At 42.3% G+C, this 27,296-nt stretch overlaps 1 protein-coding gene across 6 annotated transcripts in view; it reads right to left on the reverse strand.

Annotated features, from left to right (window-relative positions):
- Nucleotides 1–27,296, reverse strand: part of XYLT1 (xylosyltransferase 1) — a 227,521-nt gene that overhangs the window by 65,734 nt on the left and 134,491 nt on the right. For all 6 annotated transcript variants that reach the window (XM_068908101.1, XM_068908102.1, XM_068908099.1 and 3 more), the window contains 2 exons: nucleotides 10,564–10,736; nucleotides 9,624–9,826 (listed from right to left, as the gene is read on the reverse strand). In XM_068908101.1, the coding sequence (XP_068764202.1) occupies nucleotides 9,624–9,826; nucleotides 10,564–10,736 (376 nt within the window). The remainder of the gene's footprint in view (nucleotides 1–9,623; nucleotides 9,827–10,563; nucleotides 10,737–27,296) is intronic.

Raw genomic sequence — 27,296 nt, forward strand, 5'->3', positions numbered from 1 at the left:
AATTATTTAAAGCTGTCGTGTGACAATTAATTTGAACTTATACACCCTTTAGCCTCCAGATGCCCAAAGAAAGCATTGTTTCAAGATTACTTGCTAGAAATTTTTTTGGGGCAGCAAACTTTTAAACAAAGATTGACTCTGTAACTTGGAAATCACTTGGCCCCAAACCAGTTCCTAATGTGGCAAAAGAGTGCAATTATCTTGATGAAAGCTTAGGGATGCTTGTGCCTACAGCTGGTTCATCAAGTAATGCTGAATGATGGATATAATTAAGCTGTGTGCAGTGGAGTGGAATGCGTGCTACAATGAACCATTTAGGATCTCATCCCCTCAGATCAGCTGGAGTTAAAGAAGTGCAGCCACGAATGTATTCAACTCTGTCCCGCACCACTTCATATCTATCATGTTTACATAGATAGAGTCAGAAGTATCATATAAATGCATTGTCACCAATAGTGTTGTGCAGGTTAAGCAGAAATGAAGTATTAAATGTAGTAAGATGAGTCCGTAAAAATCATCTAGCCATTAATTCCACCATAGACTGTATGGCAAAACGTTTCAACAGGTCTTAGATTTCTGCACCACAAAAGTCCACATGTGAGCAAGCCAAAGCCTCCAGAATAACTCAAAACCTAAACTTTCTACTCTCCAGCACTACTTAATGAAAGGACGTCTCGGAAGAAAACTCGGGAGAAAGAATCACATTCAGCAGCATGACCAGAAGGATCATTTATGCTGGCTTTAGCATGCACAGAAGTGCCACACATCTCAGTTCTGCAGACACTACTCTCCTCAGATTCACCCAAGCTCTGTAGCACTGTATATCCACCTGGATATCACTCTTGATCTACAGAGATGTGAGAGCTGAGCTAAGGCCCCTCTGCTTTTATAGACTGATGAGGTGGGGTTTGCTCCCTGGGGAGAGAGTGAAGGCAAAGCATCTCATCAGCAGCACCCTTGTAGGAAAGTGCCCTGGAAGACCTCTGCCACGTGCTGCCGGCCCCTATCCTGCAATCTCCCCTTGCCCACTGCCCAGCTCACGGCAGGCCGTGGACCCTGTGTCATCTGAGGGACCCGCACTGAATGACAGCAGCAGGCAGGCCGAGGAATGCTGAAAGCTGCTGTACAAGTCAATAAAGTATTTCATATCAGCTTTCCCCCAAAACTGCAAGGAGTGGGAAACGGCATGCAGCCAGCTGGTTTTTCTTAACTCACACGGGCTTCTGTGCAACCAGGAGCTCCTGCTGGATCCGAGTCCAGGGAACAGGCAGCTGAAACTGGATGCTGCTGCCACCCTTGTGCTCTAACCGTGGCGGGTTAGTATCACATTTTACTTATACAAAACAGCTTTTCTCTTTTTAAAATACATCTGTTTTTCCAAAGTAGCTTTAATTCTGTTTTGGGGTTTTAAGGCACTTCATTCAATTCAGCCCTTCAGCTCATTCATCCGTAGTGATCCAGTATTAAAAATGTCAAAGTGTATAATGTCATTAATATTAAAACAAGACCCACATGTACATATAAATTAGATCAAAAATCTTTAACACTGAACACCACTCAACTCACTAGTCCACCTCTAGTCCTGTCTCGTTTGGTGAAGGAGTTCATCTCTTCCTCTCCTTTCTACTTCAATATCACCACCAAAAGACTGAGCCGGGACAACAGTTTTGCTCACTTTTTAATTGCCTTTTGGTTGGGAACTATTAAGGGTGACTTGGGAAAGGTATAATAGTATACGCTGTTATTCCATCTTCACTTAGAACTTCTACCAGATATTATTTTGCAGCTGTTTTATTGTAAGTGGCATCCTGAATTCTTAATAAAAAGTGTCTTAATGGCAATTTCAAGAGATTTTTAATTTCCTGAGAGAATTCGGTAGGGTCACAAAGGCAGAGCATGTTTAAAATGCAGTGCTATAATAGGAATGTTTCCCTCTTTCAAGCAGTTTCAGCTTTCTGAGTTTGATAATGATTTTACTGAACTTTCTAAAAAGCAGCTGAAGGAGAGATTAAAGGGCTTCTGCTCACAAAAGACAGGTAAACACCACAAAGACCTGTTTCTCTGCAGCTTCTTTGACCCACCTTTGACCCATTAAAGACAGGGAATAAAGGCCACTCGAGGGACAGCAGCAGTACAGCACGCAGGAGGGGAGGAACTGTACCCGGGAATTCCCTGGTGATTGACTTCCAGTTACACTGTCAAACTTCACCCAAGCTTTTGGCCAGGAATACAAAGAGAAGCGGAGTATCACTGAGAAGGCTTCCTAGTATTGGGCAGCTCCTGGGAAATAAGCTAAATGCAGATTTAAAGTGCTATAGCTATTCTGCACTAAGAACCCTTTTTGTGACTTGGTTACCCCAGACTACTTCTCCACAGAGACAGCTTCTAAGTGAAATACGGCTTTCAGAAATAGCCCTGAAGCTATGAAGGAAATAGCTGAGCCTGCAAGATCTCTCATACAACTCAAGACCTTGCTCAGCCCCAACAGATCAGTTATCCTTACAAAAATACTAGAGTGTTTTATATATCATTCTAGCATCCTGAAGACAAAAGATTTAACTGTGTTGCATGGGAACCAATGCTGCACATTAGCACTACATTTGTATTATTACTGTTCATAGGTAAGGCTGAATGGTATCCAGCGAAGGCTTGCATTTAATTCTCCTTTATGAGATTGCATTTTTTCTCAGTCATAAATAAGTAAAAAATAAAGCACATCCAGAAGGCAAACTGCAAACAGATGAAAACCCTTTGGCTCTTCACTGAAGAACCTCCCAGTGAGCAGCCCCAGAGCCAAGATTGGAGAGAAAGAGCTACCAGCCAGGAAGCCCGGCGAGCACCCAGATGCCGCAGTGCCGTTGAGCTGCAAAGCCTGGCATCTGGGGCTTTCATCTGTCAGCCCTGGCCTCTGCGTGGTCCCAGGCGCTGGCTCAGATGCTTCAATTCGCATAGGATGAGATGAAGGGCTCAATGCTTAGCACTGTAATCAGCGCAATAACGTACTGCCAAGTACAAGGGCACTTTGAGTAATGCTGCTATTTGAAAAATGTGCTTTATTGATACATCTTTAATCTGTATGCACTGTGGAGATGCCTGGATAGCCAAACCAGTCGCCAATTTGGGGTGCACATTTTTGTTGCCAGACTGAGGCTGCCATGGAGAACATTTCAGAAGTGCTAAGTATCCATAAAGCTCCTAAGAGCTGTGGCTGTTACAGCTCTCTAAAAAGCAAAAGCTGTTTAATAGCCTTAAACCCAGGAGGAGAGGTGGAGAGAAAACAACAATCTCAGCTGCTGTGGCTGTACAAAGAAAGGGTGGGTCTCCCAGCACTAACGTTTGCCAGGTTGAAGAAAATATTATGTTAACACCAGATGTAAATAAAATTTGTATGCCGCAATAATTTCAACATTTCATCCCACCCTTTGTGAACAGCATGTGCAAAAACATTGCTTTGCCAACCACTAGATAATTCAACAGTAGAACAGAAAATTAGGACAGCAGACCCAAAAGATAACCTTAGAAAATATATATAATTCTCAAACAAATGTACTGATGAAGTGAGTAAAGAAAAGAGGAGAAGTTATTTGAAGAATTTAAGAAAGGAACACATTTGAAATTGTAAGAGAATGCAGATTTAAGCAAAACACAGATAAAGTTCCTTTTTGGACATGAGAAAAGATTGCCTGTGAAGCATTAAGAGAGGATCGACGTCTGGCTCACCAGATAAAGATATTCTGAACAAACAAAACTGCACATAACGTCAGCTACAATACTGCGATAAAAACCTCAGGCACTGGCATCTTAACAGATGTTGCACTGCCAAAGCTACCTGCTCTGTACTCCCATCTAGATATATAGATACGATTTATCAGTGCTTCAGCTCAGCGTAACGTTTGAAAGCGCACTTTAAAAACCGCTGTATTATTTCCCAGTGCCTGATTCATTACTCCAGGGGCAAGGCCTGGATTTCAGAGGCATATTGCAAAGGGTGGCTTTGTTAGGAGCATAAGGTAGAAATCAGTACTGGAAAATCAGTATCCTTTATACAGAACTTCATGCCTAGCGACAGCTTAACTATTAACAGGATGGGTGAGACACAAAGAATTGTTAAACTACCTTAAGTCAAAATGATAAGTTGGGAGAGACAGACACGGCAACTGCTTTCCGAGACAGTACTTCTGCTGATCCTATCGCTGTTACCCGGCTCCACCAACCCTGGTTGCTGCTGGCTTCAGGATTTTTAGTTTTGCAACCATGAAGAAAGCCTTGTTGGGTCTCAGACATTTCTCACAAGGCTAGAGTGCTCTGTGTAAGATCTAATTTTTTCTTTATTTCCGTTCCAGGAAGAGATTGTGTTTTAAGTATTGCATTTCAAGCTTTCTGAAAAGCTGAGCACTTTTGTAAAAGCTAGCTGGACAGCTGGGAGTCAGGATTACTCACTCACTGAGAACTGCATTCTCCCACTTTATTCGCCCCATGATCTGCTTCAAAGGTTCTGTCATTTGCACAAGTGCCAAGGTGAAATCTGAGCAGGTCACAGTAAATTTGGCTGACAGAGCAAAAACCATCTCCGATACAGTTTATACAGCGTGGTAGTCTCCCATGTTTCGCAAAGGATCCATCTGGGCCAGTGACTGAAACAAGGAAATTGCTAATCTCCCATATAGATTTGAGATCTGAAAAATAACTCCAAAGAGTGATGAAACATGTTTCTCAAGGCTGAAATTCCTTCTAAAACCTTATAGTGATAATTATTTTCATCTGCCAACAGACCTGAAAAACAAAAGACCCATTCCCTCCATGCCCTCCTTTCCACTCCTGGCAAACAATCTTCTGCCCAGTGTCCCAGGACCTTGTCCAGAAGTCATCACTTTCGTTATGAATTTATCAACACTCCTCTCCATCCAGCTGCTTAGAGAGAAGAATTTTAAATAAAGACTTTTCTTCACAGCCATTTGGTGTTCAGTTTCCTTTTTTGATATGCAAAGAAAGTGGTTCCTGGTGCCTGGCACAGCACCAGTATATGACACAGTCACGTAGGTTATTAGAGATGAAAGCCTCGACGAAGGTAGGTGAGTGAAAGGACAGTTGTATCACTGCTAGGCTGTCTACTACATTTACATTTGGCAGGAGTTCAAATAAAACTGTTTATTTTGGGAAGTTATCTTTGCTAACAACTCTCCAAAGCAGTCACGAGTGTGATCTGTTGGACAGAAAACAGGTCCAGGAGCCAGACTGCCCTGTCCGCTGCCGACTGGTTGACTGGACTGGAAATACCTACCTGAGAAAAAGGCTCACCTACTTCCATAGGGCATCCTTCAAGTTTCTAAGGTGCATTTAAATCTTTAGATGAACGTTCCCATTCAGCCAGTCTCTGTCACCTAATTCTTCTTAATTAATGAGTGTGATTCTGAATGACAAAGATCCTCTCTGCAAATTGCATCAACTTTGGCAACCGCTGCTGCAAGTCCCAGCCCCAGTCAGATCACTCCATTTGCTCTCTGGAGTTGGTACCACCCTTCCCCAGACACAGTCTGTCTTTTAACACAAATTTCATTCCAGTTCCAGACCAAACACTCTATTGAAAGTGTCTCATTTGACTGAGTCTTCAAAATGAAGGCTTGGACTCTTGTGGAAGATATGGATATGTAATCTTTATTCTAAAACGAACTGATCTGCATAGTGCCAACTAGTTTAAAAAAAAAAAAGTAGTTGTTTCACTGGGTTTCTTTTCAGTTCATTTGTTATACCTGATTGCTCATAATTGAAAATCTAGTAGTATCTGCGTTCCTGACTCCATTAAGAAGCCACTCTACCTTCTTAGAATTGTGAAGTACTCCCCAAGCCTCTGCTAATAATTTGGCTTGACCTTTATTAAAGACCAAGCATTAGCTGGCAATTACATTTGGTGATCCCTTTGGTGATTGAGACTCAGTGATTTAGTGTAAATTATAAATAGTTCAAATGTTTCATTACGTTTATTCTTTATACAAGCTTTGTGGCCAGGTAAGCACTGACATGACATTCACTGTTAAATGATCTCATTAAACTTCTTAATTTAAGTGGCGCAACACTTCACCTGCCACATTATCCAAGGACTCCTGCACTGCACATTAAACATTCAACATCAATAGATGCTCTACCCTAGTTCACCTTGTTGGGAGTGAAATTTCAGTCCCTGAACATAAGGTTGACTACCTGATGCTGTTTGTCAGAGACAATAAATAATGCAAAAAGATATCCCTGTAAAATAAGAGGTTAAAGACATCAGTAAGACATCTTTCCCACAGAGTTCTGAAAGAGACTGTCAAAAGAAGACTTAAAACCGTGCCAGGAAAATTTAAAAAGCTGAGGAAAAGGAAGATTTTTTTTTCATTTCTTTATGAATGTAATGATTGTGAGAGATACCCTGATAGCCCTGAAGGCATGTGCTCTCTTTCTATACACAGCCTTAGAGCAAAAGGAGCAGAAGTAACAGAAACCCTCACCCCAAGCGTCATTTGCAGAGTCTATCTTAGCCATGCCATCCCTCACTTTCCTATGGAGAAAGTGCGATGGCTGAAGGGGCCCACGGACTCAAGGGACGGATGAGGCACCAAATCATTTCCCTTAGGCCAGCAAATGACCTATATGGCCTCCCAACCAAAGGAAAATATAGAATTTTGTTAGAGGGTTCTTTATGTCCGGACTGTGTTTGTTAGCAGTGATTTATGCCGCAGTAACACCTAGAAGCACAGGGATTAGGATCGCTTTTGTGCTAGGTGCTAGATCAAAAGGACAAGACTCCACCAAGGCTTCACAAACTAAACATTAAGGCATGAGGATAACAATAGTGGTCCCTGAATTTTCTTAGGTGCCCTATGCTTTATTTTATGCATTTGAACTGTTTCCCTCTCAAAATGAACAGTTCTAACCTTTTATTCTACCTTGAGTAGTACAGTCCTTGACATCTGCTTCTGGAGGTTTCTTCTGAGGAATGAAGGGCTCCTAGTAATCATAATGTAGCCTGTGAATATACCAGACTACTCTCTAGACAGATTTGGGCTTCATCATAGCAGTATTAACCCCACATACTGAATGTGTTTTTCTGACTTATAAGGCTGGATTAGTTTTTATCATCAGAAGAGAAGCAGTAAAGGTTTCCATGTTACAGATGGAATGGCAGATGGGAAGTGAAAGCTTAATGTGAAGCAGTACTGGATAAAAACTATTAATCCACAAAATTCATATGTTCTTATGCAAGGAAACCTAGCAAAAAACACTGCAATATGACTAACCAGCGCGAGAAGTGTAAACTGCCTCTAGCGCATTATCTGACAAATCAGGGCATGATGTCTGAAAGAAGAAAAAAAAGCCCCAAATACCCTATTTACTATTTCCTGGAAAAACAATCAGCTCTCTATGCAGCATGCAGAAAGGTAATGCCTTCCCAAAGATCATAAAGAATATTAATTTAGAGCAACTCCACTACGAAACCAAAATTGACTCATATATATTTTTGATGAGATAACATTTTATGGGGTTTATAGCTGTAACGTTATATATTCAAAAAATTTAACCGTACCTATAAGTCAATGCCATTAAAGTTGCAGCATCAAAAAAAGGCTTCTATTTTTTGCTGAAATGCACCATGTTGAGGGGAAGCATATTTTCCTCAGTCCTGGTAATAGCATATTTGGACAGAAGGGGAAGTGCACGTGTCGGATGACTGCCCAGCTGTCAAGAGCCCACCCTGCAATTTGGAGATGAGGCGCAAAGAAGCAGCACGTCTTTCAAGGTTTTCCACCATAAAGAAACAAACGACTGAAATTTTCCCAGTTGAACGGCACTTGTTTATAGAGTTTCAGTGATTTTAAGATACCACAGAATTATTACAAAGAAGCCCTTAATGCAGAGTTGATTACAGTCTCCTCAAGAAAACCTGTGATTACTTATGGCTATGTCTATCAGTGACTAATCCCACTTGGCCCTGCAGTTAAATGTACTCCATGGGGTCACAGCCTCAGCATTACAGGAAGGTGTTTAGGGAAGAGTCTCGACCCCACAGACAGACAACGGGACACATCCACTGGAACATGATGTGTTTATACTCCCCTCACCCAGCAGGCATTCCAGCCACTTACTCTTCACACACCTCTAGAATTAATCTTCCTTGATTCAAATTCACATCACCCATCTTTTCCTTTTTGGCCGTGTATCACTCTGCTGTTTATCAGCAGCAAAACATTCCGCACAGGGGAAAATGAATTATAGAAAATCACAAACTAGCTTTTCCCAAAACTCAACAAGATACACAGATTACTAAGGACCCTCTTTTACAACCACAGATACTACGTTAACACTTTTAAGTCACTTCCTGCTGGACACTGAAAGTGTCTGAATCAGATGCAACATGAAAAATCGGGAGTTCTTAATTCAACCCCCTATATTGTAATATCAATGTAACCTCTCTGACTCTTGTGATCTTCCCTCATTTTTCTCCTCAAAATGTGCTGCATTTCTCTGGCACTGCTTAGAGATGGGGACCAGCCATAAAGCCTTTCATCAGTTCTCACAAAATCCTTCCCAAGGCAAAAATTCACGTTGATTTGAATTTTCACTTCAGTGGGAATAGCAACTCCAGGAAGGGGCCCATAATTTGAGAGAGCTCTTATGGAAATCTAATCAGCAAAAGGCAATGAAAGCATCTAAAATTCTGTTTTTTCTATTAGTATTGAAAGCAAATTATGCCTTCACTCATTGGACAATTAGCCAATAAAGTTATTTCCCTTTTTCTCAATTCCTTTTAACATACAGCGAAATAGAAGTCACGAGGAGAATTTCCTCTTTTCCTCTTCTTGATAACTCCTATAGCCTAAAAGCAACAGTTTAACCACACTTGGAATTTTTTTTTTTTTAAGGACTATCTGCTTTTACATAATGTAGTAAACCTTACTGAACGCAGCTGTGGAGTCTGCGTTATGTAAATCCAGAAAGAATATAATTTCACTTAAAATCATAAGCCTTGTCAGGTGGTGACGTGCAAAGTTCTTTGCCTGATGCCGTCTGAATAAGGATATTCAGGCAACGGCTGGTGTTGAAGATATAATCAACTCCTAGCAACTTATTTGTCACTTCTGCTATCATTATCTTCTGCCGAAGAAGTACCAGAAAAAGGACAAGGAAAAATTATTTTCATTGAATCCATACTCACGTCTTCAACATTTTTTGAGGCATCAAATCAAACCACTGTGAAGGAGGAGTCTCTCCATGCCTGGGGTTTGTTTGCTTAGCTGCAATACTTACTGTAACTTTATTCTGCCCCTCTGGCAGATGCCCCATGCTGGAAATAACTCAACAGAGCAGCACCTACTTCTTCAGTAAAGTGAAGAATCAGTGCCCCTGACCTGCTCGCAGCCACAGACCCTCCTAGGCAAGCTGCGTAGAGGCACAAGGTACAGTCAAGCTTAGCCATTGTTTCTATGGCAAAAGTGTGCATATGAGACACTAGCCTCACCAAGAGGAGTCTTCTGCCCTAAGACAGAAGAAACTCTGCTCTCAACTTCTTGCAGCACAGCACAGACTCGTTGTCCCTTATATCATTTCAGAGCAAAACGTGTACATTCTTAATATACTCATCATACCTGATTGGGTAGTCGGCAGCACTGAGGTTAATGAAGAAATCCCATGGCCAGTCATTCATCTCCATTAAGTCCCTCATGCTCTGCAGGTAGGTGGACAGAAGACTTGCTCCTCCCCAGATAGTTGCCATTCTCCAAGAAGTGACTCTCACATTTGGGTACTGACTGGCAAACTGGAGCACTTGCCGGTGTAAGTAATTGGATCGCTTTGTGGGAGGGGAAAAAAGAAGTAATACATTCAAGTTACTCTGTCCAGAATTGTCCCTCCTTGTATTCACAATCCAGCTCTACTTCTTGAATACTGCCATTTCCATATCAGTTCATTGCAACCTGGAGTCCATCCTACCTCCAGTAGGCAGAGGGCTCTGAAGGGGATGGGGGGTCCAAAGGACCACCTAACTGAGCTTTTCCATTGCTCTGCCCTAGCTTGCAAAGGTGCACAACCTTCTTTTGCTAACTTTTAATTTCGAAGTGTGCACAGCCCCCTCTGTTCTATTCTTTTTTTATTACTACAGTAATCACTAATCGCTGTGATTAACTCTTATTTATCATTTGTCATCAGTAGATTCCAAAGGGCCTTATTAATGGAGCTGACTAGTTACTACCCCATTTTACAGTGGGAAGGTAAAGCCATTAGTCCAAGGCACCTCAGTTCAGCTCCCCATCCAGCAGGCCACATCTGTCAGCCTACATCAACTTACCATATACTGTTACTAAATGTACAACAGACAGACATAGACAGATACTAGCAAAACATATAAGGAGAAATAAAGGCTGTTACATAGGGCAGATAACAGGAAAAAAAAAAGAGGCTCCAAATGTGTAACAGATGGAGGAACAAAAAGTGATCTGGACTGTAAGCAGCAGAGGTAAAGAGAAGATGACAAAGATGGGTAGACTGACAGATGGCAAGACAGGCAATTTATAACCAGTGATATATTACCTTGTCAACATGAATGTAATAAAAATGATCTTTATGGTAAATAGCTTTAAACATGCGTTGGAGCTGCCGAGAAGCTCTGCCATGAACCACCAAGACAAACGCGATCCTGACAGGGTTGGCTGGCATGTACTCCACAGAGTCCTCGTCCCACTGCACGTTGTTGTTGGCTTTTCCTGTTCAGAAACAAAACATAGGACATCTCTGAGCATATCTGCAGAGCAGCGATGCAGACCGCAGGACACATTTCACTTAGACTTGTTTTTCAAACAATTTCTAATTGCAGCGAGAGCTCACAAAAGGTGCCAGACCGCAGGCCACGGAGACCCCACTCCACCCTTCAGCGAAAGCGCACGCTCCCAAACACATAGGCAGCAACCGTGCCAGCTTCCCCGGCACTGCCCTGCCGGCGTGCTGCACCTGCGCCAGCAGGTATTAGCATGGAGAAGTACTCAAATGCTTATGATCATTAACTGAATCAGACCAGGCTCTACCAAACTACGCACATTTGCATCTCCAGAGAAATCACCTCAAAGTTTCAAAGCATGCAAAAAATTCCAAGGCCAGTTTCTCCCCACCTGCCCTCTTGCAAAAAAAGAAAAAAAAAAAAAGCCTTGTTTTATCAAAAGATCCTCATTCCTGCGATTGGAATAGCTCTGCTGAAAAGTGGGAGAGACTCTGTAACTTAACAGTAGCCAAGGATTTGGCTTATTATCTTGACTGATAGCATCTATTTGTAATAGCAGACATATCCTGGAACATTTAAAGGGCAACTTGCACATCTTTGCTTCTTCAGGCATGACAGGGAGCCTTACAATCCTATTTATAATTTATTTTCACTTTTATTTTAACACAAGAATTTCTGTTCTCCATTTTCTAAAGAAAATACTACAGTTTAAGGTTATGACAGGATGTACTGATTAACTGAAGAGCTGGAGGGACATTTTTACTGAAGAATGTAAAGTGCTTTGTTTTGTTTTTGTGTAGCATCTCTTCAACTCAAACACCCGAACAGGATGGAAGAAAAATATCCCTTTATCCAAAAGCTGACACTCTCATTTTTCCGTTAAATAACCTCTTCAATCCTCTGATCTTGTGAGGACTTCTCTCGGCAAAAATGGTTTAGGAAGAACTTGAAATTCTGAATGTAAGCAAAACAAGGAACTATCCGCAAAGCTACAACCTTGTGAGAGACCACTAACACAACTGCTTCTGTGCCTCCACAATCTCTTGGCCAAACAGGATGCTTCCGACTTGGTGCACAGGCACAGTCCCAGCTCACTAAACCCCCTCAGCCAGCGAGGAGCGTGGTCTCGCCGACAGCAGCACAGCGACTCCCCAGCCCTTGCACACCCTGCGCTCCTGGGCTGGAGGAACGACGAGGCACACGAACCCTTCCTGGTCTGAACGGACGCACGCAGACAGGCAGCACACCCATTGCAGCCACCGAGGGACAGAGTGTTAACCTGCTTCGCTGGAAAGTTGCTTCTCCCTCTGCCCTCTCAGAAACATGGCAAAATTGGGGTCTATACTGCTTTGCAGACACTATGCTACTCACCTTTTTTCCTCCAGAATAAGAAGTTTTTTCCTCTCCACTGGAAAGGCTGGGTTTCTTCCTACCTTCCCAAGAAAAGCTCGGTGAGCCAATTAAACACCAAAGGGAGTTAGACATTAATTGATGCAATTTAGCAGGTCCAGGGCAGATACTCATACTATTAGAGGTTAGGAGTCCCACAACCAACCAGAATGTCAAAGGCCCTCAGTAAACTTGGAAGTATGAAAAGCAGATCGATCTGCTAACAGCCAGCGAAGCCCAGGGACATCTCACCCTCTCAGCAGCACACTTCTAATTCGCACAGTAGGTCCAAGACCTGGACCAGGCTGGGAAGGGGACAGTTGCTGCAGGTATCTCAGAGATGCAGGGACAACTAAAGGAAGGATGACATCCGCACGAAATAATTGTGTCACATGGTAATAAAGCTTTCCCCATGCCCCTCACTTCTCTTCCATTTGGGTGAATTTCTGAATACCACTGCTGGCTACTACTTTTACAAAATTAAGCTTCTGAAAACACCTTTGAGCTAAGCATTACTGCTGCTGCCTGGAGCGTGAAACACTGAGGAGCTTCTAGCTCAGTCACCATCATTTCAACTTGACGTGAATCTGCCATTTCTTCTTATGAACGTTCACGACTGTTTTGGATAAGTCACATCTAGCTGCTGCAATCCAAAGAGTGCCTCCATGCGATGCCTCCCCCTTTTCCCGCCGGCATGTACACACCAGCTCAAGACTAGCTCTGCACGTACGGTGGATGCAGTAGGTTCCAGGTAGATCTTGTGATGAACTTGAGGCTGCACTTGGGCACAGTGGCCAGACAGTACAGGAATAGCCATGAGGCTCATTGCACCTTTCAAAACATCTGCTGAAGTTATCCTCAAGTATGTTAATTTCTGTTTGATTTGCTATAAGGAGCAAGAAAGCAGATGTTTGCCAAGCGTGAAAAGAGAGTAACTCAGAGGGAAAGATGCTTTTTTCAGTTTTTGCAAACTGGAAATACATGTTGATAGAAGTAAACAATAGCAAAAGTTTTCTATTTTTATGCATATTAATTACAAAACAAAACTTGGACATACAAAAAAAGCTGCCTCTTAATCCTTGCTGTTGCATTTTGTCCTTTTTAAATGGAACAGCATGAATCCAAAACACAGACCAATTAGAAGTTTGCAGAGTACAATCTCAGATTACCTGAACAACCTGATCCTCTTAATTGCACTGAAATGCCATTTTTCCATAGGTAATTTAAATATTCTTTTTAAAATAACCACAGGAGATGTAGCTTGCTCCAACAGTAGCAGCACACCATGGAAAAAGGTAGTTTCAACATCTCCCATAACCCTCCGTTATGTTCCTTCTCTTTAGCAGTGCAAGTGACCCATCTCCCTGGTGGGCTTGCTTTGGGTAAAAATTTGTCCTTCCTACCCGAGAGGTCCAGAAGAGCTGTACGTGTAAGAGCTGTACCCAGTCCCTGGAATACGGCTCTTTGCTGGGCTATATAAAGGCTAGCATGCAGCCACGCGTCTGCCCAGGAACGCAGTCCTTAGACAATGAACATGAGAAAGCCTACTAGTGGTCCGTGGTAAGGCCTTCTTCTCCCAGCGGACCCCCAGAGAACATCTCTCTCTAGTAGCGCTGCCCATTAGCGTAACACTATTCCAGTGCCTGCAGTCATATTAAGGCTGCCCATCAGGAAACTCCTGGCACCTTGAGTCGCTCTTCAAAGGGACACCAACAACTTAAATGGCATTTCTTTAAAGATTCATCCATCACTAACACTGTAAGACTTGGATGAACAGCATTAAAAGAAAAAACTTAAACTGAATATGATAGAAGAAATAAAGTTTGTTATTGTGGACACGGGCATATCCTCAGCTTCATGTTTTCTCCCACACAGGTGATCACTCCTCAGGTGATCACTCCTCATGTGTTTGTCCAGGTCTTTTGCACAGCAACAGGGACAGGAAGTGATTGTGAAATAGAATATGCAATTGCAATTGCAAAAACAAACAATTTTTCCTTTAAACTGCTTTGATTTCAAGCTGACGATGTCTCGTTGACAGACTGAAGTATTTTTAGTGGTTTTTATTACATTTTTGGATAACTCTTTTCTGAAATTAGTGGCTTTCTACAATGACATATAAAAGGTGAGAGGAATTTTAAAACAGCCGTACTGTGGGGATTTTATTTTAAACTAACTCGCTTTCAATACCCACACTGTCACTTATCTAACAATTACTGAGAACAAAATCCTGCCAAATTTTCATCTGAAATGACACATCACATTATCAGGTTTCTGTAATAAATTCTTGTAGTGACTTATTTCCTTCTTTGTGATTTTCCTACTCTAGCCTCTTTTTCCATGTATTTCTTCCTTGTTTCCCTTTTAAATTCAGGTTTTTATAGTACCATTCTCTATCTGCATACTGTTATAGCCTCTTTAATCCAATCCTTTTCTTGGCTGCCTGGAATTTCATACAGGTAGGAATGTTATATTTTTTCCACATGTCAGAAAAACGGCTGCGGCTGCTGGATCCTATTACGCCCCTATTTTTATTCTCTGGTTCATTAGCACCCTCTATTTAGCAGACTGCTCCACTCGTAACGAACCACGCTGGTTTGCAAATGAGCTGAAATTGGCAGGAAACATAAACTTCAATCTTTTTACTATAAGGTACAGTAGGACTTCATTTTCAAGTGTTAAAGGCAGAGTTGTGTAAACCATATCAGGATTAGACTAGCCCTAACCATTGCCCTTACATGAGACCTCTCCTGCAAGTGCATACCAAAGTCCTTCCCATCTGGTAAGGCCTCCACGCTAATTATCTGCGTATCACGTAGGAGTGCGTCCCCTTCTGGGTGTTAGGCTGTAGGACATAAAAGACACATCAGATGCTTTTCAATTAACAACATACCATATGGTGGTGATAAAAATCTAACTGGTTTTTAAAGCAGTACTTGCATTTGATAGCTACTTCAGCGCTATCATTATATTGCGGTCTGCCACACAGCTCACACGGGATACCATTTCCACTGGCCTCCACTCTTGGTCACTTCAGCCTGACGAAAAGCAGTTGGCAAGATCTGTCTTCTCTCCCTGGTGCCACCCAGCCCTATACAGTGGTCCCACCTCTCCGTTCTCTCTCCTCCTCCTCGCCCATGGACTCAGCAGCAGTTTGCTCCGCTCGTGCTATTCCCAACAATGAATATTACCACCACTGGCCACCTCCCCATGTGTAATCTTCTGTCTTTCCAAGAAAAATGGATCAAGCCAACACTGAATTCCCATTTTCTTTTTCTACTCCCGATTGTTTATGGCACTGTCTCAATTACAGTGCAGGGAGCTGAATATGATCGCACCTACCAGAAGTTCCTCTGAGCATGTAAAACTCCAGATTTTTTCTCCACTCTCTAAGCCTGGTTGGTGCATGCCTTGCCTGCAGAATGAATGTTCTTAGGGATTCAGGGAATTCCCTTCTTCTATGATGTCTTATGCAGATCGATATTTTAGAAAATGCAATAAAGTGCCCATGATGTTAACGCAAGGTAAAAGAAAAACCCTTAAGAATACTACGTTACAGTTATATCTTGGGAGTATAGCTCTAGTTGGGGAAATAGACTTGGGATCAGTTCCACACGCAGGAGTGATCAGGAGGAGCAAAAGGACTTGCTCTCATTACTCCCGTGGGGCACACTTAAACCAGTAGCTCTGGTCAGAATTAGTAGCTGTCTGTAACCTTCTGAAAGTTCACAGTTTCATTACGTACTAGCAACAGTGGATAGAAAAGCGACTTCTAACGCTGTCTTACTTCAGAGAAACTGCAATATGGAGCATTCAACAAAAGTGACAGTGCTCACATGGATCTTAAAAACATATTTTTTAGGTCTTGCAAAATGTATTGACTTTGTTATGGTACACTGAAACCAAAAAGTGGCATTTTGCACTGTGACCAAATGCCTTTCATAAACATATGAAACATAAACATATAAACATTTTTGCCATATACTTGGCAAAAATGAATTTGCATTTCTGGCTTCCTACCCAAAGTGTAACACAGTTTACACCAGTGTTAGGAAGAAAGCACATACCTATTTTTGCATGCAACAAGAGAATCTTAGTTCTACTGCAATTTCAAATGGCCTTTATAAACCCCAGAGAAATCAGTACTCATAATTGAGGGTTTAAGCCTCAGCTACAGCAGCATTACTAAGCGCCTGAATAATAAACATAGCGTAATCGTTTCCATATTTGTTATGGTGTTACATAACACTGACTCACCCACCAACATCACGCAGAACTCATCTGCTAATCTTTTACTTCTATTGCTAATTAACAATATCCTCGGGCTTCTCTAGCAGCACAAAACAATCTTTTAATGAATGTTGTGAGCCATATTAGTGTTTGGAAATTAATCCATTGATTTCTATTCTCAACTGGTATTATCTTGTCTATTCAATACAGGACCTCTGCACAAAGATACCTGGATGCTGCTGCTAACTTTTCTGAACACAGCTGTAGCCTGTGTATTGTGCTTTGATGCCAAGGGTCAATTGACAGAGGACGCCAGAAGAGTTATTGCTGTGTGGTTCTGCACACTATTTATGGTTAGTACATTCAGAAATTAAATCAGATACTCCACCATTGTAGCTGGAGCACTAGTCATAACTGCACCAAAGAGACCAAAGAGAAATATGCACTCCTTGCTTAAACTCAAGCGAGTAGCCCCACTCACTTCAGCAGTACTCCCGCAGCGGTAGCTGGCCCAGCCGTAGGTGCAAAACTCCAATTTCCACTATAAATTCCTTCTTTGAAATTGCTCGCAACTCATAATAGCCCAGCAGGTTGAAAACTTCCAAGCTTAGCTTTTGTCCAAAAATGTTTTCCATCTAGGTTAGAGTGAAAACAGTTTTGCCTTATTCAAATGGAGACAAAAATAAAAATTATACATTCCCTCATTAGATAATCCAGTTTTTGTAACAGAGCTATCACCAGAGTAGTTGGAGGCACGCAAAATAAAACAGAGCTTCCTGCCAACATATTGGTGTGCCATGAGGCTCTGATGAGAAGTTTTCGTCGAGGGCTTGATAATAGCAGAATTTTTCTGGGTTTAGGTAAGAGCATCCTCTCTTTCAGGAATTAAGACGCAACGATCCATTACAGAAAGTGCCTCATTTGGCATCAGGCTCCAGAGGGGATGTTCTGCCTGCCTGCACTATTCTGCAGTTAACACAGCTTGCACAACCAAGGTACCTCCTGAAACACAGCGTGTGTTAATCATACTTAGATGAAAGAGCAATCTTTCCTATACCAGAACCTAGAAAACCATCTCTAACAACATTAATCCCAGCCTTAGGATGTCTGTTCTCATCTCCAGGCTAGGAAATCATGCTTTGTTTCCATGGTGGCCCTGGTAGATGTTTTTATTGGAAAAATGGAAGATTTCAGGTGAGCATTGATTTTTTTAATGTAAAAGGCCCACAGGTTCCTTCTGATAACCACAAAGTGCTTCTAGAATAGGGTTCTTTAGAAATGGTCAAATAAAAAAATATTATAAATTTTCCATCTTACTTGGGTAAAAAAAATCTGTCCTCTGCCAAAAAAATGGTTTTCACTACAAAGAGGGCTGAACAATATGTACAATTTTGATGCATTTTTACACTGACAACTAAAAGGCCAGATAACAGTGCTAGGGACTGGAGACACGTTGTGTTCTTTGAGAGGTGGTCACCAGCTCTCCTGCACCTCTAAGAATCAGCATGAGCTGGTAAGACTTAGCACCTCCGGGAACTGACACCTGCACAGGCAACCTGGAACAAGCACATTCACACAAGGGCCACATTTCACCTCCAGCAAAGTAAGTCAAGTCCTTGATGAAGATAACTAAGGTGAATGGGTGAAAGCGTGGCTTTTCTTTGTGGGTTTTATCTCACTCAGCAAAGCAAAAGAGGTGAAATCAGCTGAGCAAATCTTCTGTGCAGCTGTCTCTAGGGCACAGGGATTTGTGAGGAATGCTTACGGTTTGCAAAATGAAATGTTACTGGTTAGGTTCTGTAGATTCTCTTAAAATTGCTGCTCCCCATCCTTTTATCTGTGAGTTCATACTGAGCACTTTGGATAAAATTTCAGAAATTATGATAGATACTATTGAAGAGTGGATATTCATTTTTTTGCAGTAATGTTTTATCTCAACAACACTGCTCTAGCATATTTTTTATTCACAGACTCTACCATGAATTACAGAGGCAATTTATGACCTTCTGCAACTTCCTATGATCAAGCAACCCATAAGCAAAACATCAATGCAAGGTAGGTGGGAAGCAGCGAGATACAATTTACGAGTGCTCAATGACTAGCGCATTTAACATTAAGGAAATTCCTCCACGTCGAGCAGAAGCCCTGGCTTGGAACAGGGGGCTGCTGACGTGGCACTGGAGTCTGCTTTAATCATTGCAGGGGATGACAGGAGAAACACAGGGCGGTCAGAGGAGCAGAGTCACCGCCCTACGGCTGGACTACTCATTTGAGGAGATTACCCGAAAGTTTCTATGCAGCGAATCTGTGAACTGTTAAGTAGTTTTGTATTCCTGTAGAATTTCAGTATAATAAGGGGAAAACCCCTGTAGTGACAGGTCGGGCTTGAGTTTCACTGTAACCCCAGGACAGAAGGATTTCTTCCTTTTCTATGAACAAGAGGATAAAATGCGTGTGAAAGAAGGAAGGGGGGAAGATAGAGGATGTGTATAGAAGTGTTTCATATTCACAGTGGGCTCAAAAGAAGATAAACTGTTTCTATGTTTTCCCAAGGAAAATAATGATGGTTTTCCATTTTGGAATTTGATACACTTCTCTCTCTGTTTTCTTATCCTTCTGTTATAGTTATTTAACATTTGCGTTGCAAGTATCACTCCAAAGACTCATTCAACTCTTGTCCCAGCAATGTAGGTGTTGTCCGTTAAGCAAACACAAAAAGATACTCTGCACCAGAAAGCTCAGTGGACATTTTGCAGACAATTTGAAGGATCTGTTGTAAATGAACAACTCTAAGAACCTTGAGAACAAAGATTTCTACCTTTTGAATCACAAACTCCATGAAAGCTTTTGGAATGACACACGACTCTGCAAAATGCATCTCAGTACAGAACTTTGAATTCTGAACATACGTACCGGGACAATACATTTTTATCCTAGATTTCAAACAAAAGCAAATAGCATGTGGTTATGAAGCATTTTGCCATATTTCAAACTTTGCTTTGCCTTGCAGTCAGTCTCAAGTACTTACTGAAACCATTTTTATGTTTTACAAAGGACGATCTAATTATCAGACACTGGTATACTGCGCTTGCAACACACACTAAACTTAATTTACTATGATAACTATCTAGGCAGGTCAATAATCTTAATAACAAGCTTGCTTTTCTGACAATTCTAATTATGAAAATTGTAGCGTTCCTGGGAGACAAATCTCAATTATTTGTTGCTTTGCCAGAGTGTGTTAACCAAGCCTTTTCTCCCTTTTCCCACTGACTCTCATGAATAAATAAATAACACTTGAAAGCAACAGTCAATTAATTAACACTGAATTAGAATAACTTTTCTAATAATAATATTTATTGTAACAATTAACAGCCAATTAGTTCATCGTGATCAGCATTAGTACAGTAAATACTAAATACTTTTTAAAGGATCATTAGTTTGTTTTGACACTACATCACTGGACTTCAGAAGGACAGTGTAAGGCAGTCGAACAATGGCTGTTCCTTGCAGACAAAGGCTACTCCTCCATCTCGCACCTCACACCCTAGTCTGGCCTTAGCACTTGGGAGGAGCACCCTCTTTTCAACGCTACCATACCCAATCGAGCGCTCTCAGCTGGGTGGAACCAATATCCTCATTCGCGGCAACCGCTCTGAAATGGGACCTTTGCAGCCTTGGAAACTGCAAAGAAAAGAAAGACCGCTATCTACACAGGTACCTGAATTGCTCATTACTGCCCTAAGAAAACGCTCAAGTGAAAGAGGCATTCACCTCACCCAGCCTTCGGGCGGCTCCGTTTTCTGGCTGAGCTCTCTGGACTACACCCCCAGCTCGGGGGGTTATACCCCACCCTGGAGGGACTTGCCTCTCTTCCCGTTCGCGACTGTGGGAACCTGGGGAAATCAACCTGTTAAGCACCAAAACCAGGAAGAACTCCTGAACGTGCCAGTTCTGTGACCAGACACGAAATAAAAAAGTAGCATTGTCTTTTATGGACTAAAAATACAGCACAAAGGTTTCCTTAAAACGTGGGGCCACCCTCCAGGCTCAGGAGCCCTCCACACGGTGGACACCTCCCTCGGGCCGGGCCTGGCCGGCCCCCGCGCAGCCGAGGTTACTGAGGGGAGACGCGGCGCTCACCCCGACGGAGCGGGGTCACAGAAGGAGAAAAGCAGAGCGAAAGGGCTGGGAGGCAGCAGTTGTTTGGATATCTCACCCAACGCTGATGGCTGCTAAGGAGGCTCCTTACAACAGTCCAAAACTGAGGCGAACAGGAATTTTTCATGAGCTAAGAGCTGCCCCCCTGCCAAGAGAAAATTGATGACACAAACAAAAAGGCCGTTATAAAACCTCATCCGCTGTTTGTGTTTTGTGCGTTCAGCCACGGCCACACTGACAGCACTGCAGCTCCTGCGATACGGCACATCAGCCCGCTGCCGGCTCCCCGCTGCTCGCGCCAGCGACACGGCGACACTCACCCTGCCCAGTCCAGCAACTCAATTCCAGTGCCACATTTACCACACTAGCCCTCCACGGTTCGTGGAGAGAGAAGGGCCCTTCAGAGGGTTAGCCAAGCTATGCTCGTAGATGCGTAACTGGCCAGAGCACGACAAAGCTCCCTTTTGCTCCTGTCCTCACGTTTCCCCAACAGAACGGCAACAGCAAGGACCACACTCGCATTAAGCGGTAAAATACAGCAGTGGCTTGGGATGTGCACGAGGACCAGAGAAGCCCAGAGGTGCTCCTGGGTCCTGCAGTTTGCCCTAAGGGCACCTAAATTAGACAGCAAGTAGTCCGCTGATCTAGGTAGTGTGAATTACACACCGGAGGAGGCGTCTGCTGCAGACGGAGATGACCCTCCCAGGTCAGGCACCAGCGACAGGTTCCCAGGCACTCGTGTCAAACCCAGCAATGGGTCTCAGAGCCAGCTCCTTCCGACACCAAAGCCTTTCATTCCTTCTCTCTGCTCGAGGTGCTTTTACAACTCTTGTGCAGGACAAACAGAAAATATAGAAAATGTCCTAATTTTAGTTCAGGCTTTCTCCTCTCTCTTCTGCCTCGAATCACTGGCAAGGTTAACCCTCCAAGCAAAATAAGATGTTGAAAGCTAACCAGTTACTGCAGAGCACTCAAGACACACATTAAACAAGAAAGTAACAACAGCACCATAACAAATCCCAAGCATAGTAGAAATATAGCCTTATCAGGGCTCGAGCCTCAAATTAGCATTTGAAAATAGCCTTTATTGATTCCAGTGCCCGTTTTGCTGTTTTGCAGTGTATATGACACTTGCTACACCCATAACCTTTACTCCATCTCCTCCTGTCATGCTCCCAGCACAAATAATCAATAAGGAGCAAAAACATAAGCAATTACATACTTAAAATAGTCTCTGCTTCACATGGCCTCCCAGGAAATATTTGCGTACTGCTGAGATTACTAAGAAATGAATAGGTAGATAAAAGCATGTTTGTCATCTGGATAATCAATGTCTTCCCATTTTGTTGTACTGTGCTGTCATCTTTCAAGGCCCATCTAAAGTATCTTTTCCCCAGATATTGGTAAGAAATGAACAGTTAATCATCTTAATCAGGTGGTACACGGCCGGAGTAACTTCACTGAAATCAGCAGGACCAAGTTAATTCATACCATATGAGGATCTGGTCTGCTAAATCCAAATTAATCCTTCCTTTGAGATTCCCATTACATATGCCTCCTTTTTTTGGAATCAGATTTTGAAGGACAGGGTCTGCCTTTACTCTGTGCCCAAGACAGACGTGAACACAATGTTGGGAACAGGCAGAAAAAAAATGAAGATCCTTCCTGCTGTTTTACACTGCTAGTTTAAAAAAAGTCTCATTAATTAGTGAGAACAAAGATAAGTGAAATCTACAGAAGCTAAAATAAACTTGCAAACCGGTTCCACGTGTCCATGCGTTGTAATACGTTGTAAAAGTTTAGACTTACGTTTTAGCTGACGTTACTCGCACTGCAAGTAAAATTAACGGAAATTTTGTAACAGGCTTGTAAAAAAGACCAAAGACTATTATTATTATATGTGCTATTTAGCACATGTGTAGGCAGATATATGCCAAAGCTTTCAGGCTTTGCTAATTCTGCCCCCATTTGAGTTAAGCTTTAAGGACTTCAAAAGCTGCAGACCTGGGACAAAGCTGAGTACTTTTAAGAATCTCATATTGTAGTAATAAAGGATGCATGATACATCAGATCCGTGTACCATAAATACATACACGTACATATATACATACACACACATATATACACACATCCTATGAAATAGCGGATTAAGATAAAAAAAAAAAAACCTTAGAATTAAGATATTTAAACTAAAATCATACACTTTAAAGACTGGCTTCCCAAGTAAACAAATGCAATTTCTGCATTCAGAGTATAATTTTTTCAGCGTGTGTGCTGATAAATAATTCTCAAACATCTCTTCTCAAAAAGGATATTAGTGAGCAATAGTTTTCCCAAATCACCCAAAGCAAGCCTCTTCATAAGCAAGAAAGTTGCAAAAGTGCAGCCATTCTACTTCTGTCGATTTTTCCCCGTGGAACCTGTGATTTCTTGTTACCTCTGGTCAGCACAGTCGGGAAGACAGGGTGCCTTTGGCTCCAGCGCTGGCAGTGCTGGTCCCAGCTCTACTGGTCACACGGCTCCATCCAGTCGACTCCTACCCTTCCTCACGAGACGCCTACGCTTCCACTTTTCTTGCTTAAAACTCCTCAGCTTGTCACCAACCCTTTAAAGGCTACATAGGTGACCAAGTCCTTCTGATGAGCAGAAGCTAACCGAATGGGAACCATTAGACAGGAATTAGCAGGCTAAATAGTTTTCAGAGATCTGGGCCTTTAATATTGGCATTCATCTATACAATCATTTTGCTGTATTATGTGCATTAAATCAACTGATTCTGTACAATTTAAATTTCTAAAGAAGTACAAAACCTTACCTTGTCTACTGTATGCTCTCTGTATGAAGTGCTCTCTTTTATTTGCCTGTCTGAATAGTAACATATGAATTATTTTATCATTGATTAGTTCTCGTACTTCAAAAAAACTTGCTACCATGAGCAGTACTTGAAGGGTAGTGTGAATAATTCTACTCTACACAGAAGAAAAAGAGGACCAATTTTCTTTTAGTATACTACTTGTCAGACAGAGAAATGGAATATAATTATGTTGTGACATTACCAACCGCAAATACATTCTGCTGTAAGCAATTAACACTGGTTCTTTTGGCAGACTTCAAAAGATTACTCATATGGTATGCTAAGTTACAATAACATTTGAATAATGAATGGTACCACATTACTTCAGCTATATTTTATCATATCCCCACAGGTTAAAGTACAGGAGAAAGAGATGGGTGTTAATTCATGCGCAGACCACCCTGGTGTTGCAAAATCGCCTGTTCACATGGAGAATGCCCAAGAGGGAAATATGTGCATTTCTGGAGGACCCAAACACTAGTGACAACGAGTGCTCTGGATCAACCTAAAACAAAATTTTGAAGTCATACAAGCTACCAGAGGACTGAGGACTTCAGCATGTCCGCTGGGTCCCAGGAGCCAAGGCGCCTTTGCTGGAAACGGGACAGGCAGTGCTGTGCCTTGCTCCTGATGGGAATTCTCTCCAGAAGCTGTTGTCGATCAAGGGGGATTAGTGAAGATGGTTTAAGAAGAAAATTGTTGAGCAATAATCCTAAACATTTCATAGTCAATGGATCTTTAATACAATCCCTCTAATCCAATTAGGTTGCCTTGAAAATCATATCGTAAATGCTACGCTTCATTGTGATCTGTTCTGCACAAGCGAAACGCCCGTTTACAAGGCAGCAGTGAAATGCCTTCTCGGCTTCCTCACCGCCACGTGCTCTCCACCCTCCTTTGCAAATAAACAGCAACTTGCCCCACAGCACATTGCCCCGAATTACCTACACTGAGATACCAGCAAACGTGCGTGCCGTAACACATGGTGCATATTCCCAGCAACTTCAGAAACTCGTCATACGGAAGATGGCTTCTAGATACTAAAATCTCTCACATTTGTAAACATATGTAATTAAATATGCATGAGAAACGCACAGTTTTAACTCCATATTTTACATCTGAATAGCAGTTACTTAGACACATTGGTAACAAGTGCACTAAAGTCTTAGCAGGTGGATAGGGAGAATGTCCTTACAACCCTACTGAGGTTTCATCCCTTTGGACCAATGCGGAAACAATCCCTCATTCAACAAGTCACTCACAAGCAAGCAGCAAACCACTACCAGCTCTTATCTTAGCCTGACTTCTTCAACGTTCTCATATAAAATTATTTGGATTGTTTTTCACAAGGATGTATGTTCACACTTACGTTTATGGGCAAAGAATAGAGAGAAAAAGTGTACTCTTGTTGCTGTGATAAAGCACTTTTACTCTATTACTCCATCACAGCATAAGAGCAGCTCATTACCATCTCATCAGAGGAAAACAACGGAAAAGTAAATTGCCAGCAAAGGAAAATGTTCAACAGAAGCAAAATAAAATGATTTTTCTGTATTTTACTAGACATAGCAGTTTGCTTTAAAAAAACAACAGGCAGAAAATGTCATTTTATTGACTAAATAAGTTATTGGTTCCTGCTAAAAGCAACTGGGGTGAGTTTGTATGTGAAATATACTCTTGCAACAATGGTACCATAATGTATAAACCTGATTTATAAATTTCCCACCAATTAACAAGGCTAGGATGTCCTTCAATGCCGAGCAGCTGCTCAGGCAATAACTTGGAGAAGAGTCCATTCTGAACTGCAAACGATGAAGGGCTGCACAGCGTTTAAAACAAAAACATTAATGCTGACCTTTTTTAAGAGCAAGAATACTAGGGAGTACTATTTCTAAAATTATTTTAGCTGTGTACCTCTGGGTACGTTCAAGGATGCCTTCATGTTTTGGAGCTGCCCACTTCACGTTAGCCATCAGAGGCATTGCCTCAACATCAGTGCACACCACAGCCCACCGGAGCCACTGGCCACCGCCTGCAGGTGGGACGGACGTTGGGTTTCTGACACGGCTGCGTGTGTCCTGGCACAGGCTTCGCGGCGGTTCTGCTCGCGCAGAGCTTGCAGGACTGAAACTGCAGCCCACACCGCTGAATTTGGAGAGTTTGGCAGGAGTAAGCACAATCTGTTAGCGTGAATCTCTAGGAATAGCTTTCATATCCAGCACTGCATAGTATGGAACAGGCACAAGTCCAAGTAGTTATGCATTTAAATTGGGTAAAGCGAGTGCTAAAAATTGCTGCTTTGAAGCTCCAGATGCAATTCAGGAGTATTGGCTTCCAATATAACTCTTTTTCCCTGCCTCCTAATTGCTTATACACAACCTATCTGACCACCTTTTAACAACAGCAGGCTTAAAAAAAAAAGTTTGCGCTCAGCTGTAATGCAGTTCCCCCTCCTCTAAGAGAATGGGGCCCCAGTGAGGAGCTCAAACTAAACAATTCATTCACAGCTCAGCTTTTATGGTAAACTGGGACTGAAAAATCACCAACTGGCGGCAAAACTGCTAAGCAAAACTAATTTAGGAGATGAAAAAGTGTGAAACACAAGAAACATCTCACAGCCTGTAAAACGATATGTTTATTTAAAAAAGAGACCAGGGAAAATACGAAATATTGGCAGAGCAGAGCAGTAACAACTGCAAGACTCCCTGGCCGTCGGCTGGTTCAAGCTACGCCAGCTCTGCGGGGAAGTGCTCCACAGCCCCCGAGCGCGCAGCACCTCAACGGCAGCACGTAAACCAGCCTACAGGTGAAGGGAAGCCAGTCCTTCTAGCAGTTAATACTTCGAACGTCCTTAGCAAGAAGGGGAAAGGGGGCAAGAGCGACAGGGAAAAGGCACCAAGAGGTGCTGCATCTGCAAGGGGGGGGACAGCAAGAATCATCGCCTCCGTCCCACAGTACAGATGAGTGGAAAGCACAGCACCAAAGAACGAGGAATTACCAAGGGCTCCAACTGCAGGCACTGCTTGCTGCTGCCTCAAACACTTCTGGCTGGCTATGGGCTATCAAGAAGTTCTTATAGCTTAAAAGCTATTTAAAAAAAAGGAAGGATTTTAATTTTAAGGAGAGACATTATCTTTTAAGGCCAGCAATAAGTTAACAAATAGTAGGAACCTAACTCATTTTAGTTCATCTGCTGAATTCATTTCGGTCCATCGCCCGCCACGAAGCAGGAGTCACCCATCTGAAATCAATGGAAAATCAACAGTGCAAAATTGGTATCAAAAGAGAATTAGCAGGTCTGAGCCACACTCCGCTCAGTTTGCTCACGTCTCTGCTCCTAGCAAGTCTTGATCTATATACATGCAGCTTAACTTGGAGCTTCCTTAACAATCCCATGCTTTCACGGAAAAAAATCAAACATGACAGAACTACAATTTCGTTGAAATATCTTTTCTTTTCCAGTATCTTTATTTTGACAATAAGAGAATTATCAAGAATCTCTTCCAACTCACCCCTAACATGTTATTACTTAAAGCAGAAGTGCGTATATGTCCTGACACCTTTCTCCCCTCCTTTCCTCTGTCAGACAGCAAGACACTGGCCCACGGTAAAACTAGCTCGTTTCTGAGCATCCTTTTCCCCATGTCTCGGGAACACCCTCCCTCTGAAAACCGTCCCCTACCAACCGGAGAGCTTTGGTCCTGCCACACGCACTCGAAGCACTCAAAGATTGTAGGTCTAATTAACGCGGTTAAAAATAACGACAAAGTGGCCGCGGAGTGTGCTTAGAAGAGTTTTCAGTGGTATATAACTTTCTTATTTTTCCCCAGGCAAAGTCATGATTCTTTAGTGGATTCTGCCCATGCCACATTTTACAACTCAGCTGTTTTTGCTGTAACCTCATTTTAAAAAGCA

Source organism: Struthio camelus, chromosome 15 (genome assembly GCF_040807025.1).
Source record: "Struthio camelus isolate bStrCam1 chromosome 15, bStrCam1.hap1, whole genome shotgun sequence".
In the NCBI taxonomy this organism is placed as follows: Eukaryota; Metazoa; Chordata; class Aves; order Struthioniformes; family Struthionidae; genus Struthio; species Struthio camelus.